Genomic DNA, 17160 nt, shown 5'->3' with positions numbered 1-17160 from the left:
TGGTTGCATTTGGATTTTTTTTAACATTATGGTATTCCAGCTAGATTTGAAAAGTTTTGTTTGCAAGCATTTATGTAATTTATTTGATGTCTTTGTTTAATTATTTAATGGGTTTACAAAGTATTAATTTAATAATTTATAATCAAATTTACAATTCAATTTGACCAAATAAAACTTTAGAACTAAAATTGATCCACATAGTCAAGTGCAAGGTGAAACATGACTATTTTCCTAATTCATTTCATATAAAGGAGGAAATACAAGAAATCAATAAGAATTGACCAGTACCTCTCCAAGACGGTCTCTTTCCCCAATTAAGGAACTCCAAATGGCCATTATAACAGTATAGAAAACATGAACGTCCAAGATGTAAATCTACAACCATAAATTAAATCGAGATAAGTAAACAGCACACCCATTACAGACAAAAAAAAATATATACAAATTTGAATTCCCCCAACCCAACGATAGCTATGTACTGCTAATTTCAAGCATATGATATTCAAGAAAAGGATCACAACAAGGTAACTTCTGTTATAACATGTATTTATATTGTAATTTTACATCTCCTAGATTAGGGTTTCTTAGTTGCCTATATATGTGTGTGTGTATGTATGTATCTTCAGCCTAATTAATGAATAAGATCATTATTCTCTCTAAAAGTATTGTGAACATGGTATCATAGCGGTTTAGGATATGTTAGAGTTGACGCTTCTCACAAGGTTAGGGTTTGAGTTGAGTCATCAAGTTTGAGTGGTCGTTTGTCTACACCTCCCATCCCAGGAGAAGCGCCATCACCGTCCGTTCCAGTCTGCAATCGTCAATCGCCGGGAAAGGCCACACGTGAGGTTCACGTGCCGCCACCAAGAGTTTCATCCGTTGCCATGCGCCAACGCATGGGCCCACCGTTCCACATTCCGTCAGTTGGGTTCTCGGTTCATATTTTCTGATTGTTCCTGCATTTGGTTTTATTGAAATCTACTTGGTTGTGAGTTATTTGAAAAAAATACCCTTTTTGTGCTTGGGGTTCGTTGCTGTTTTGTTTCAATTTGGAGCTGTTTTGCTCTTTGGTTCATCTTTAATTTCTATTCTTATTTTCTCTTTCCACTCGTGAGATCTACAAATTGTTTGTTAAGCCATAAGGGATGAAGTGAAGCATATAGTAGTATTTAATGTAATTCCCCTAGCATCGAAAATAATTGAACATAAATTAAATGGATCTAATTACTATGAATAGCGTCGGACGGTTTAATTTATTTGCTTAGCACAGATATGGATGACCATGTGACTAAGGAGCCACCAAAAGATGATAAGAAAAAGGCTTGACTTTGCGATGATGCTCGACTTTATCTTCAGATAAAGAATTCTATTGAAAGTGAGGTTATTGGTTTGGTAGATCATTGTGATTTTGTGAAGGAACTCTTAGAACTCTTAGAATTTCTATTCTCTAGAAAAGAACACGTACATCGAATGTTTGATGTCTGTATGCAATTCTTTCGAGCTGAACAGAAAGTAGAATCTATTATAAGTTACTTTATGAGACTTGAGAAGACAGCTATAGAACTTGCTTTACTATTACCGTTTAGCCCCGATGTCAAAGTTCAACAAGCTTAGCGAGAAAAGATGGATGTTCTGATATTTTTTAATGGACTTTTATCTGAGTTTGGAATGGCTAAAACACAGATTCTTTCTGATTCTGAAATTTCGTCATTAGAGGAAGCCTTCAATCGTGTTCTTCATATTGAGAGTTCTCAATCCGATTCGTTTGTTTCTCAACCTAACAATGCTAAGAATAATAATAACTCCCGGGGTACTTCAAGGACGACTAACAATTTTCAGAAGCCTAGTTATGAAAATCGAAAATCAAATTCCCAAGAGATCATCTGTCATTATTGACGTAAGCCAGGACATCTGAAACGTGATTGTTGAAAGTAGTTGTATAAGACTCAACAATCTCAACATGCTTAAATAACTTCCACTAATGATATGGCTGAGAAGTCTGTTACCATCTCTGCTGACAACTTTGCTCAATTTCAAGTGTTCCAGGAATTCTTGCAAGCATCTTCGTCATCGAATCCTATTGCCACCATTGCCGAGACAAGTAATTCGAAATGTCTTCTTACATCATCTACCAAATGGGTCATAGACTCGGGTGCCACCGCTCATATGACAAGTAATTCTAACTTATTTTCTACGCCTTTGTCCCCTATCTCATCTCCATCTGTCACTTTGGCAAATGGATCAACCTCTTTTGTTCTTAGATCCGGCACCATTTCTCTCACTCCATCACTTTCTTTGTCCTCTGTATTACATTTGCCTCAATTTTCTTTTAATTTAATTTCTATTAGCTAGCTTACTAGTGACCTTAATTGTTTTGTCCCGTTTTTACCTGGTTATTGCTTGTTTCAGGATCGTATGACGAAGAAGATTATTGGTAAAGTGCCTGAGTCAGAGGGCCTTTACATTTTTTACCATCAAATACCGAAAGTTGTGGCTTGCTCTGGAGTTACATCCCCATTTGAAGTCCATTGTCACTTGGGTGATCCATTGTTGTTCGTGTTGAAGAAACTTTATCCAAAATTTTGTTCCTTGTCGTCTTTGAATTGTGATTCGTGTCAGTTTTCTCAATTTCATCGTCTTAGTTCTAGTCCTAGAGTTCATAAACGAGTAAGTGCTCCTTTTGAGTTAGTCCATTCTGATATTTGGGGTCCTTGTCCAGTCATGTCCTAAACAAGTTTTCATTACTTTGTTACTTTTGTTGTTGATTATTCTTGTGTTACTTGATTAGATTTAATGAAAAATTGTTTAGAGTTATTGTCTCATTTTTGTGCTTTTCATGTTGAGATTCAAAATCAATTTAATGTCTCTATCAAAACCTTGCGAACTGATAATACTGGTGAATATTTCACTCATGCACTTGGATCTTACTTATGTGGTCATGGCATCATTCTCAGTCCTCTTCCACAGACACTCCATATCAAAATGGAGTTGCTAAAAGAAAGAACAGATACCTCCTTGAAATAGCCTACGCCTTATCCTTTCAAATGCATGTTCCAAAGCAATTTTGGGTTGATGCTGTGTCCACTGCTTGCTTCTTGATTGATAGAATGTCTTCCTCTGTCCTCAATGGAGAGATTCCTTATCGTACTCTTTTTCCTACGAAATCTTTGTTTCCTATTGCCCCTAAGATCTTTGGCTGTATTTGTTTTGTTCGGGATACTCGTCCAGATCATACCAAATTAGATCCGAAATCTTTGAAATGCATTTTCTTAGGCAATTCGAGCATTCAAAAGGGGTATCGTTGTTATTATCCTACTCTAAACAGGCATCTCATATCTCCTGATGTTACATTTTTCGAAGATATGCCCTTTAGTCCATCACCATCAAGTCTGTGTCAGAGGGAGGATGATGATCTTTTTATCTATGAGATTACCTCTTCTACATCATCCTCTCCTCCACCTTCCTCTGTGTCTCTTCCTTCCGAACCTCCGGTTATTCTACTTCAGGCGTCCTCCACAGCCACTTTCAAACCCATGTCCTCCATCACTGCCTTCTTCGACATTTTACCCAGGACCAAGTGATGATCTTCCCATTGCCTTTCAAAAAGGTAAATGCACTTTTACTTACCCTATTTCTTCGTTTGTTTCATATAACCAGTTGTCTCATCCCACTTATTCTTTTATTACATCTCTTGATTCCACCTCTATCCCTAACTCTATTCATGAAGCTTTATCTCATCCCGAGTGGCGTAGTGTAATGATTGAGGATATGACTGCTTTGGATGATAATGGTACTTGGGATCTCGTTTCGCATCCGGCTGGAAAGAAGGCCATTGGGTGTAAATGGGTGTTTGCTATAAAGGTCAATCCCGATGGAACAATGGCTCGATTGAAAGCTCGTCTTGTTGCCAAAGCTTATGCCCAAATCTATGGGATTGATTATTCTGATACATTTTCTCTTGTTGCCAAATTAACTTACATTCAACTATTTATATCGATGGCTGCTACTCACAATTGACCTTTGCATCAACTTGATATTAAGAATGCTTTTCTTCATGGTGATCTTCAAGAGGAAGTTTATATGGAGCAACCACCTAGGTTTGTTGCTCAGGGGGAGAATGATAAGGTGTGTCGCCTTCGAAAATCTTTGTGTGGATCGAGACAAAGTCCTCATGAATGGTTTGATAAATTTAGTCGAGCACTCCAATGATACCAAATTTGCAACTTGCTAAGGAAGGAAAATTGTTTAAATATCTCGAGATATATAGAACATTAGTTGGAAAGTTGAACTATTTAACAGTGATACGACCTAACATTGCTTATTCTATAAGTATTGTGAGTCAGTTTATGTCTTCCCCGACTATGGATCATTGGGTTGCAGTTGAACAAATCTTATGTTATCTAAAAGATGCACCTGGACGTGGGATCTTATATAAAGATCATGGTCATACAAGGGTTGAATGTTTTTCAGATGCTGATTGGGCTAGATCTTAAGAAGATAGCGATCGACCTTTGGATATTGTATTTTTGTAGGAGGAAACTTGGTGTCGTGGAAAAGTAAGAAACAGAACGTAGTTTCACGTTCAAGTGTTGAGTCAAAATATAGAGCTATGGCACAATCTATGTGAGAAATAGTGTAAATACATCAACTTTTATCTGAGGTGGGCTTCAGTGTTAATGTGCCAGCTAAACTATGGTTTGATAATCAAGCTGCTCTCCACATTGCATCTGACCCAATATTTCATGAACGAACTAAATATTTTGAAGTGGATTGTTATTTTATTCATGAGAAAATACAAGGGTTGATATCTATAGGAAATGTGAAGACAGGAGAATAATTGGGAAATATCCTAAAGCAGTAAATGGAGCAAGAATAAGTTATCTATGCAACAAGCTGGGCATGATTGACATATTTGCTCCAGTTTGAGGGAGAGTGTTACAATATGTATTTATATTGTAATTATGATTAGTTGTCCTTTATTGTAATTTTACATCTCCTAGATTAGGGTTTCTTAGTTGCCTATATATATATATATGTATCTTCAGCCTGATTAATGAATAAGATCATTATTCTCTCCAAAAATATTGAGAACAACTTCTATCTGTTTATAATAATTGATTTACATCAGCTGATTGACAACAATGTAACAAGATGATTTTTATTATTACATCAGCTCATTGTCAACGATGTAACAAAATGATTTTTATCAACTCATTGATTAATGATATCAAAATACTCGACCTTTTCTTTTAAAATTTTCCGGGTAATAATCAGAACGTAAAGGGCATGTGACGAGGTGATCCATTGATAGTGCCATAGGATGAGAGATGTATGTTCCACTTATGCCATTCTTTAGACTTCGATTTTTTTTTTCAGTGCTCTTTTAGAGTTTTCTTCCTAGAAGTACAGCTTGTTTTCTCTTTTGAATGCTTTGGTTTATTGTTTTAGCAGGGATCTCGAAACAAAATTATTTGATTTTTTTCATTAAGTTATTTATGGTGGTCTTTTCCCTTTATTTCTTAATGACTCTGGATAGAGATCTTAGCAAGTTGAGTTGTTACATCTGATGACTCGATCAACCATCTTTTGACTTAACCTAACTTCTTGTGTGGCTTGCTCTTGCTCATCTTAATTAAAGCAAGTTTATCTATTTTATTTTAAAATCATACCAATTATGTAAATCAGACAATCATGATTCTAAGCATTCAACATTTTACAAAAAAATGATAATTGAACAATTCGTAGGCTAATCAAATTGAAAAGGGAAATGACAGTTCTACCAAATATATCAGTACATGGGCAATATTGATGTATGCAAATTTAAACTTACAGCAACCACGGGGACCCATAAGCTAAGAATAGTCAAAGCATTAGGACTATCTGCAAATAGGATATAAGATATGAGAAGTCAGACAAAAGAAAGGGAATAACATTCGAAACAGTGTAAAAGATGATTGTAATGAATAAATTTTTGTAGATTCTGTAAAGGCTTTTCCTTATAAAGAGAAAAAATAAGAGATTGAAGACGTAAGATATATCAAGGACTTCCCTTAGGATATCCCGTTATAAATACAAATGACAGAGGATGCAAGGATAATGGATCAAAGTTCATATTTATTGATGAGATCCATGTCAGGAACCAAAAAAGTTTTCTTTTAATTCTTTTATTGAGAAACCAAACTTTCATTAGGATAAAAATGAAGAATACAAAGGAGATTGGGAAACCATCTATATAAAAAGAAAAATAAAAAAGGATCCAAATTAACAAAGAAGGAACTATAATCTAAAAGAATATTAAGAGGTTGCTTGGGGGCGCTAGGTTGGTTATTATCGTCAGTGATTATTATAGTCTATGGGTTATAATAGTTTGTGAAGTATAATAGTTTGTGTTTGGGGTGCTGAGTAAAATAGTCTGGGTTATGTTAATTTGTGTGTTCGGGTTGCAGGTTATTCTAGTTAGTGTTTAGGCTTTTTCTACTATTTTTCAATTTTTTTGTAATTATATTTTTCAGAAATTATTTCAAATAATAAAACTGTTGAAAATATTTACAAGATATAGAAAAATTTTAAAATTGATTGATAACTACTAATAGAAGTCTATCAGTATCTATCAACATCTATCATTAATAGTTTTTAAATTTTGCTATATTTTGTAAATATTTTGATTCATTTTTCTACATTTGAAAACCGCACTATTTTTTGTACTTTATTTTAAGAAAGAATTTTTATTACATTTTTTATGTTTCATTATTTATAACTATACTAAAACTACAATAATAATAATAATAATAAATAAATCAAAGTTGAAACGTTTTCAATTTTTGATGCAATTACATCTTTCTATAATTTAATTTAAGAAAGAAATTTGATTACATTTTTTTATACTTCATTTTTTATGACTATACTAAAGCTGAAAAAAAAAAGTCAAGGTTGAAGCTTCTTTTATTTATTTATTCATTTTTTGCAATTACATTTTTTTTTAGGGGAATTGTTTTAAATGTTAAACTGTTGAAAATATTTTCAAACATAATAAAATGTTACAGTCTATCAGCGTCTATCAATGTCTATCAGTGATGGATGATAGCAGTCTATCAGTGTATATCAGTGGTACCCAATGATATTTTGCTATATTTAAAAATATTTTGGTTCATTTTTCTATATTTGAAAACAATCCTTTTTCATACTTTAATTTAAGAAAACATTATTTTGTAATATATTGGTTCTCTATTATTTTATATTTAAATGAGAATACAAAGACCAATCAAAACTATTTGAATGTATTTCTAAGTACTTGAACATAGAAAAACCAAACAAGAATTAAACAAGGCACCATCTGGGGGAAAAAACACATTATGTGTTCATTGTAGTTAAAGAGGATTTCCAACTAGTGTTCACTATAGCTAAAGAGGGTTTCGAATAGTCTTTATTGTAGCTAATTGTGGGTTACAATACTCATTGGCTTCAACTATAATAATAGGAGGCTCAAACACTGAGTGGATTATAATAGTCCACTCTACCCAATTCAACTTGGGGTCCCAAACACCCCCTAAATAACTACAAAAGTCCATAGACACAATAGCCCATAGCAAGGCGTGTAACCTACCTAGGACCAAACCTTCTCCTAAGTCATCTCCACCCCTAAAATCTCTATTATTCTTCTCAAACCAAATACCACAAATGATTCACACACATAAAAAGACCCTTCAAAGAATGCTTCCCTTCACTCAGAAGAAAAGTGGAGCAAAACCTTATCTATCATAAAAGACAACACTCCCTAATACGTGGTAAACACACCATGAAAGAAAGCAAACTAGGTCCTCTATTCGAGAAAGAAGCCTTTTTACAAGCTCCAAGTAGCCTTCGAATCTTTTCTCCTGAAGGATCCTAAAAGGCTAAAAGCAGACATACCAAAGGTTGTAGCCTAAAAGGATCACAAGGTGAGAAGACTAACATCACAACCTACCAAAGTGTTCTCCAATGTTGCAGCTTTTCACCTCGGGGAGGGGGGTGGGTGGGGAGGCCTTTGCTTCTCTAATAGAACCTAACTTGGCAAGGCCATCCATCAACATTTTGAGGGGACATGTTGAGGATCCCACATTATTTATCTTGGGTCTGGAGAAAAAAATTAAGGTGAAAGATATTTTAAAATATTTTTACAAAACGATTGAAACTCAATTTCAAACCAAAGTTGCATTTTACACTCTGATAATGAAACCGAGTACTTTAATGGTTTTTTAGTGAATTCTTGAAACAAAAAAGAATTATTCATCAGTCTATATGTTGGGATACTCCTCAACAAAATGGGATTTGTTGAAAGAAAAAATAGACATTTACTTGAAGTGGCACGTGCTATAATGTTTTCCATGCATATTCCAAAATATCTATCGGGGGAAGCAATTCTCACAGCTACGTAGCTAATAAATAGAATGCCTAGTAAGATCTTGAATTTAAACCACTATGGACTGCCATAAAACTGTTTTTCCAACATCCCGCATATACACTTAAAGTTTTTGGGTGTACTACTTATGTTCACATGCCTAATCACTTTCAGTCCAAACTTGATCATCGGGCTGTTAAGTGCATTTTCATTGGTTACTCTTCAAGTAAAAAAAGGTTATAAATGTTTTGATCCTCTGACAAAAAAGTTTTTCATAACTATGGATGTATCTTTTTTAAAAAACCAACCCTATTTTCCCCAAAATTCTCTTCAGAAGGAGAAACCAATTTTGGAAGAAAATTTTTAGGATGTTTGTATTCCCTTTTTCAGTCCTAATTACCAGATGTTACTAGTTCCATGATGCCAAGCAAAAAAACTTCTCAATCAAAGGGAGATATACTATAAAATAGTTATATTTATCAAGTTCCTAAATTTAAATTTTATACTAGAAGAACATTCAATCAAAGGAACCAAGACAAGATAGTTGATCCATCACATAGCCAATCTGAGACTCTGATGAATGAAACTGGTAATCCTTCTTCCATTTCTACTCCTTCAACTATTCAAAGTACTTTGCCAATTGTGTCTAGTCTCGATGTTCCCATTGCCCTTAAAAAAGGTATTCGAAGTTGTGCCAAATATCTTGTTGCAAATTTTTTGTCATATCAAAAATTGTCTCATAGTCATAGAGTTTTCATATCCAGGATAGATGACTTGTTAGTTTCAAAGAATATACATGAGGCTTTAGATGATCCAAATTGGAAATTAGCAGTCATAGAGGATATGAATGCTCTAAAACAAAATGGAACTTGGGAAATAGTAGAGTTGCCTAAAAATAAGAAACCAATGGGTTGTAAATGGGTGTTTACCATAAAATATAATGTTAATGGTAGTGTTGATAGATACGAGGTCAGACTGATAGCTAAAGGATTCACTCAAACATAAGAAATTGATTATCAAGAAACATTTACTCATGTTACTAAAATAAACTCTATCAGAGTTTTTTTTTTATCTCTTGCAGATAATTTAGATTGACCTCTTTACCAACTTGACGTGAAAAATGCCTTTCTGAATGGTGATCTTGAGGAAGAAGTCTTTATGACTTACCACCAGGTTTTGGAAAGGAGTTTGGCTGTAGTAAAATTTGCAAATTAAAGAAACTTCTTTATGGCCTTAAACAATCCCTAAGAACTTGGTTTGAACGTTTTGAAAAAGTTGTGTCCGGTTATGGATTTCTTCAAAGTCAAACAGATCATACATTATTTTATAAACACTCAGAGAATAATAAAATCTCAATTTTTTATTGTTTATGTTGAAAATAGGATTATTAACCTAGGGGCGTATATGTAATTGTGTAGACCCCTAGGGTTTTCTACTGTCTATTTATACAGTGGTTCCCTGTGTATTCAGTGTATCAGATTTAAAAAAAATAAGAAAAAGTCTTTATATCGTGGTTTTTCTCCCTGTACTAGGATTTCCACGTAATCTTGTTGTTCTTCTCTTCCCTATTCTTTATTTTTAACATGGTATCAGAGCTATGTGACGAAACCCTAGCCGTTATGGAAGAGAATCAACCCCAATCTTCTTCTGCTGATGGGTCTTCGAGTTTTGACATGAAAACGGCTATCCGAGCAACTGTAAAGGAGTGTTTTCAGGCAGCCCTACCAGAGTTACTTTCTGTCGTCCAATTGCAGTCATCGAAGAGTGGCCGTCAGTGGGAGCCACCACATTAGACTGCGCCGGTCGGGCTTCTCCATGCAGAAACAAGCCAAACCCACGAACAGCAGATGGATCGTTCGGGCGCGATCGAGGCTGGCCACGAAGAACAGACGAATCAAGATCTAGGCAGAATCGACCAGCAAATGAATCTCCCGATTGCGGTCGGGGCTGGCCGCGAAGAACAGACGAACTACAACCTGGGCAGAGTCGACCACGATCTGGGCAAAATCGGCCACCTTGGCCATGAAGAACAGGCATATCGGTTCGATCTGGAGCAAACCAGGCCCTTCGACTTCCGCGATTGACAGACCGGGTCATTCCGGGCTGAACAATGGCAGATCCGCGATGGACAAACCCGACCCTTCGACTTCCGCTCCGGTCCAATGGGTTTTGTGTCGGCCAACCCGTCCACGACAAACCCTTCGGTTCTGCAAGGAGTGACGTCGGGCAGAGAACGAGCCGGCTCTCTTGAACAACCCAGCCAACCGGCGACCTCCTTCCAGCCGGCGGCATCCTTCTAGCCGACAGTGACAGCACCATTCCCAGCCGCTTGTAGTTCAAGCCATTACCCAGACGAGACAACGGTTGGCTAACTTGCAACAACAGATTTCTGATTTGGATACAATGTTCGGTGCAAATCCCTAACCAGTTTATTTAGAAAATCCGGTAAACTCGTTACCTGTTCTGCCAAATGTTTCCTACTTATCTGGTTCGATGGGTAATTCTGCAGGATTTATTGCAGGGAAAAAATTAAATAGCCAAAATTATTTCTCCTGGTCCCAATCAATCCGAATGGCCTTGGAAGGGCGTCACAAGTTTGGATACTTGACGGGAGAAATTCCAAAGCCGGCTCCAGGTGATCCACAAGAACGAATTTGGAAAGGAGAAGACTCGTTGTTACGTTTTGTTTTGGTGAATAGTATGGAACCCCAGATAGGAAGACCACTGTTATATGCTGCAACCACTAAGGATATCTAGGAGGTAGCGCAAGATCTATACTCTAAAAGACAGAATGCCTCTCGGCTATATACGCTCCACAAACAGGTCCATGAATGCAAGCAAGGGTCCATGGATGTTACTTCTTATTTTAACAAACTATTAATGCTGTGGAAAGAGATGGACTTGTGTAGAAAGATTGTCTAGAACTGTCCACAAGATGGGGCCCAATACTTGAAGATTGAGGAGGCAGATTGTGTTTACGTGTTCTTGGCTGGATTAAACCCTAAATTTAATGGTGTTCGTAGTCGGATATTGGGCCAACGCTCAACTCCTTCACTCAGAGAAGTCTGCTCTGAAATACAGCTGGAAGAGGATCGATCGTGTGCCATGAATAATCTCATTCATACTACTAACGCAGTCGCTTTCGTCGCAAAGTCGTCCAGTGCTGATGGTGATAAAAAACCCCCACCTATTTGTGAACATTGTAAGAAGCTCTGGCATACAAAGGACCCGTGTTGGAAATTGCACAGGAAACCCCAAATAGGAGTTGACGACGGTCTCATGACAAATCTAATACTAGTCGTGCCCTGGTAAGTGACTCAGTAGATGAACAGACTCAGAAGCAATCTTCTGGTGACAATAAGCACAACTTGAGTACAGTTGGAGTGAGTGCGATTGCACAGTCAGGTAATTTCCCTTCTTTTGGCCTGATTAGTATAAATGGTAAAAAAACCATAGATTGTGGATTCAGGGGCCACAAATCATCTTACAAGTTCCTCAAAGCTATTTATGTCATATAACCCAAGTGCTGGTAATGAGTGTATTCGCATTGCAGACAAGTCTTTTGCCCCTGTTGCGGGAAAAGGCAATATCTCTCTGTTTAATGGTTTAATTCTGCGTGATACCTTACATGTGCCTAAAATATCGTATAATTTGTTATCTGTCAGTAAAATAACAAGAGATTTGAAGTGTAAGGCAATTTTCTCACCGGATTCCATTTTTTTTCAGGATCTAAAATCGGGGATGACGATTGGCACTGCCCGGCACGATAGGGGACTATACTTCCTTTCTGACGAAGCTTCCTCTAGGAATGATCATCAAACTGGGTTTATGTTTTTAAATTTCTCTGTTTCTGGACATGATGTTATGTTATGGCATTTCCGTTTAGGACATCCGAATTTTCAATATATGAAATATTTATTTCCACATTTATTTCGCAATGTTAATACTTCTTCTTTTAATTGTGATTTCGTGCTAAGCAACATCGTGTTTCTTTCCGTTCTCAGCCTTACAAACCCTCGAGTCCGTTTTCTCTTGTTTATAATGATGTATGGGGTCCCTCACCAGTTACTACTTCCACTGGAAAACGGTGGTTTGTCACTTTTATAGATGATCACACCTGCCTTACCTGAGTTTTTCTTCTTACTGGCAAATCTGAAGTGTCCTCTGTTTTCCAACAGTTTTATACAACTGTCGAAACTCAGTTTAAAACAAAGATTGGGATTTTAAGGAGTGATAATGGGCGAGAATTTTTCAATGCCTCCTTCAGGGATTTTCTTGTTTCTAAGGTTATTGTCCACCATAGTTCGTGTGCTTACACTCCGCAACAAAATGGAGTAGCTGAGCGTAAAAATCGGCATCTGGTTGAAGTAGCCCGGTCTCTTATGTTATCTGCTACTCTTCCGTCCTACCTCTGGGGAGATGCATTTCTCACTACTACCCACCTCATCAATCGGATGCCCTCTCGTATTCTTAATCTTCATACTCCTTTAGAATTATTTAAAGAGTCCTTTCCAACTACTCGATTAATCTCTGATGTTCCTCTTCGGGTTTTTGGTTGTGTTGCTTTTGTTCACTCCCATGGTCCAAACCGCACGAATTTTACTCCTCATGCTCAAAAGTGTCTTTGTTGGATATCCACTCCATCAACGTGGATATAAGTGCTATCACCCGTCGTCTCGTAAATACTATGACTCCATGGATGTCACCTTTCTCGAGGATCAATTGTTTTTTCCTGTTAGTCATCTTCAGGAGGAGAAAATAAATGAAGAGACTAACTAGTCATCTTATGCTATTCCTTTAAGAGTCAGCGTCCATTCAAACCTTGTCTAACCCTAGTTCTGAGCATGATAGTCTGGTCCTTCCTACCAATCAAGTTCCTTGGAAAACTTACTACAGGAAAAATTTCAGGAAGGAAGTAGTGTCACCTGTTGAACCAGAACTGTCGGCTCCAGTGAAGGAGTCGGACCCGCCATCAGATCCAGGTACATATATTCCTAAAATTAATGATGTTGATATATGTATGGAGACTGATGAAGGCAGGCAAGATAAGGGAGAAGGAAGCAGTAATGCTGAAAGAGTGACAGAAGGGGAAACTGCAGAGGATGAAATGATTGAAACTGCAGAGAATGAAATGATTCTTGCTAATGATGATGTGGAAGATACTACTAAAGTTTCTGATACACAGATAATCGATCATGGTGAAGAGCCCGGAGAGGTGAAAGAACGTGATGCATCGCTTGATCTTCCTATAGCTTTGAGGAAAGGTACTCGCTCATGTACTAAATACCCTATGCATAGTTACATGACGTATAGTAATCTGGCATCCGAGTTCAAAGCATTCACTACTAGTTTGGACACTGAGGTGGTTCCAGATGATATAAGTGTTGCAATGAAAAAACCAGGATGGCAGTATGCTATTATGGAAGAAATAAGAGCTCTAGAAAAGAATAGAACTTAGGAACCGCCTGTGTATTCAGCGTCTCAGATTTAAAAAGAATAAGAAAAAGTCTTTATATCGTGGTTTTTCTCCCTGTACTAGGGTTTCCACGTAATCTTGTTGTTCTTCTCTTCCCTATTCTTTATTTTTAACAGTTTATGTAGATGATATTATTCTCCCAGGTGATGATAAAGCAAGTTTAACTGATCTGAAGAAAAAATTGGCATGTGAGTTTCAAATTAAGGACCTGTGACCGTTGAAATATTTCCTAGAAATGGAATTTGCAAGATCAAAGAAGGGGACCTTTGTTGACCAAAGAAATTATGATCTTAACTTACTTGAAGAAACAAGTTTACTTGATTGCAAGATTGCAGAAACTCCTATTCAACCTAATCTAAAGTTGCTAGTAATGAAAGTAGAAGAAATATAAGATAAGGAACGATATCAGAAACTTGTTGGTATTGCATATGTTGTGATATTATCTGTCTCATACATGCCCTGATATTGCATATGTTGTGAGCATGGTTAGTCAATTTATGCATGCTCCTGGACCAACTCATTTTGAAGTTGCCTACAAAATTTTGAGGTATTTGAAAAGGGCTCCTGGAGAAGGTATTCCATTCAAAAGGAATAATCACTTCCAAATAGAAGTCTACATTGATGCAGATTGCGAAGGAAGTGCCACAAATAAAAGATCTACCTCTGGTTATTGTTCATTTGTCGGAGGAAATTTGGTTACTAGGAGAAGTAAAAAACAGAATGTGGTGGCCAGAAATAGTGCTAAAGCAGAGTTTAAAGCCTTAGCTCATGGAATTTGTGAGGGCATATGGATTAAAAGGATACTGAAAAGTTGAAGATTTCTTTGACTACGTTTATACAAATTTATTGTGACAATAAAGCCGCCATTTCTACTGCCCATAACCCAGTTCTACATGATAGAACAAAATATCAAGGTTGATAAACATTTTATTAAAGAGAAGATTGAAGCAGGAACAATATATATTCTTTATCTTCCTATAACAGATCAAATTATTGATGTGCTAACTAAAGGCCTTTCAAAGCAACAATTTGAAAGATTGATTGACAAGCTGACTATAGAAGACATCTTCAAACCAGCTTGATGGGGAGTGTTGAAATTTCTATATTTATATATAAATGTTAATTGTCAAATATTTATTAATTATTGTCTTTATTCTTTCCATATTTGTAAGAGATCTTTACCCTATATGAGAAGACCTAAATTATACATATTCAACAGGAAAATAATATTATTCCCTACAAATTCTAGATATTTTACAAGATAAGATAACATTACACAAAAAGATGGCCAGCACGGCAGCATCCTTGCAGAACATAAAGAAACCAAATAAAAAAATGTAGACTTGAGATCAAACAGCAAATATCACAAACAATAACAGATAAGATACTTGCACTAAATAACAAAGCAACGTGATTTTATCAAAATAAACACAACACAAACCTATGACCTACGACTCGAAATGAAATGAAAACTCACTTTTAGACACGAAGTCATGCCACAAATATCTTCTCTCTCTCATATTTACAATAAGCCTTGTAGGTCCAACAAGAGGCTTGATCTGCAAGAGACGTATCAAGTCTTTAGATCCATGCCTAAAGATAGATATCATTGCATAAATACCATAACTAACCTGAAGAAAATAGGCAAATGCAAATTTTCCACCCAGAATGATAATCCACAAAAGCATGTATCTGCAAAATGAGATTGGGAATGTCCTCATATACACAAACAAAATTTCATTGCTCTATAATATTTACTTGAGCAGTTAAAGGACGAATTTAATGTAGGGGCATATTTACCTTTGTCTTTGTATTACTTATTCAAACCATATTCAGTTACAAATTTGTCAGTTAGTTTACTCTCTCTCAGCTGATTCTTGGCTGTTAAATAGTTTGTTGGCTGCACTTCTCTCTTGTATTTAAGCCAACCATCTTGTACTTTGCAGCACTTGTTTCGATTCTAAACAAAGCCCTCAGATCAAGTGCTATCAGAGAGTACAATCCAGCGCCTTTCTTGGATCACTCCACTCTTCAACTTAACGTCTTAACTCACAACAAAGAACTACTTCTTGCATGTGAGTTTTAAATCAAGGACATGGGAACGTAAAAATATTTCCTAGAAATGAAATTCGCAAGATCAAAGAAGGTTATCTTTGCTGAGTAAAGGAAGTATGTCCTTGACTTGCTTAAAGAAACCGGCTACATAGTTGCAGGGTTGCGAACCCGTATTGAACCTAATCTAAAGCTACAAGTAGCAAAAGCTGAAGAACTAAAGGACAAGGAACGTACTAGAGACTTGTTGGAAGATTAATTTATTTGTCACATGACTCACATACATATCTTGATATTGCATATGCCGTGAGCAAGGTTAGTTAGTTTATGCATGCTCTTGAACAATCCATAAAAATGCAAATAGCTCTAAACGAACAAGGTGAACATCCATAAACTGTAGGTCCTGGAGAACAAGAAGGACTTGCCCCAACACCATTGCAAGTTGAACAAACTAAACAACCTTCCCTAAGAACTCGTAGTAACGGGGCAAAAAAATTAGAGATGCATCAAAGACTCCACACTTCTTCTACAAAGAACACACCAATACGGGGAGAGAGCATAATTCTGCAGGTTTCTTTGGATTCTACAATAAGTATTCAGCCTTTCAAAAAAGAATATCTATAAGAAGACTTGGACCTTCTTAAGACAAATGTCTTTCCATATAAAATCAAAACTTTGTCTGTTCAAGGAAGATTCCTTCATAACAAGCTTGAGAGAGGAAAACTTAACCGTAAAAGAGCCATGATTTTCTAACATCCACAAGATAACGTCATCTTCATTATTCATACTTAAAACGAAATTTCTATAAATTTCAACAACACTACTTTTTTGTCTAAAAAGTTATATTTGGGGTTTTCTAGGAGCGTAAAGGGGTTGCAATTGACCCAAGAAAGACTGTAGCAATGATAGATTGGTTTATCCCAAAAAACACTCACAAAATCTAAACTTTACAAAACATTTCTCCCTTGTTTTTTTCTTTTCTCTAAACCTCCCCCCTCCAAGAAGCTCTTCAAAACATGAAGTATCCTCATTCTTCTCTCTTTCTCCCTTGTTTATGTGTCTTCGGCAACTCCATCTTCATCTCATCTAACCTTTGTTAAACCATTTTCGCCTCTAAAAGAACTTTGTCAAGCCATTAGGCATGACAATAGAGCATATCGATGTTTTGGACCTTGTTGACAACAGAAAAACGAACAATGGCGATGGCGATGCGATAGTGGTGGAGGCCTTGGTAACATGGGTGTTAGATGATATA

At 36.4% G+C, this 17160-nt stretch overlaps 1 protein-coding gene across 1 annotated transcript; it reads right to left on the bottom strand.

Annotated features, from left to right (window-relative positions):
• Positions 1–267: 267 nt before the first annotated feature.
• LOC150031572 (callose synthase 9-like) lies at positions 268–15574 on the bottom strand. Its single transcript, XM_090308866.1, has 4 exons — positions 15485–15574; positions 15331–15412; positions 5831–5880; positions 268–375 (listed from the first exon to the last, which is right to left on the bottom strand). The coding sequence occupies exons 1-4, from the start codon at positions 15572–15574 to the stop codon at positions 268–270; spliced, it is 330 nt and encodes a 109-aa protein (XP_090164992.1).
• Positions 15575–17160: the final 1586 nt, after the last annotated feature.

This window comes from Benincasa hispida, unplaced genomic scaffold (genome assembly GCF_027475165.1).
Source record: "Benincasa hispida cultivar pf3 unplaced genomic scaffold, pf3_genome.v1.1 HicScf1123, whole genome shotgun sequence".
Taxonomy (NCBI): domain Eukaryota; kingdom Viridiplantae; phylum Streptophyta; class Magnoliopsida; order Cucurbitales; family Cucurbitaceae; genus Benincasa; species Benincasa hispida.
Note: the sequence above shows the minus strand (reverse complement) of the source record. Positions and strands in the feature narration are given on the sequence as shown.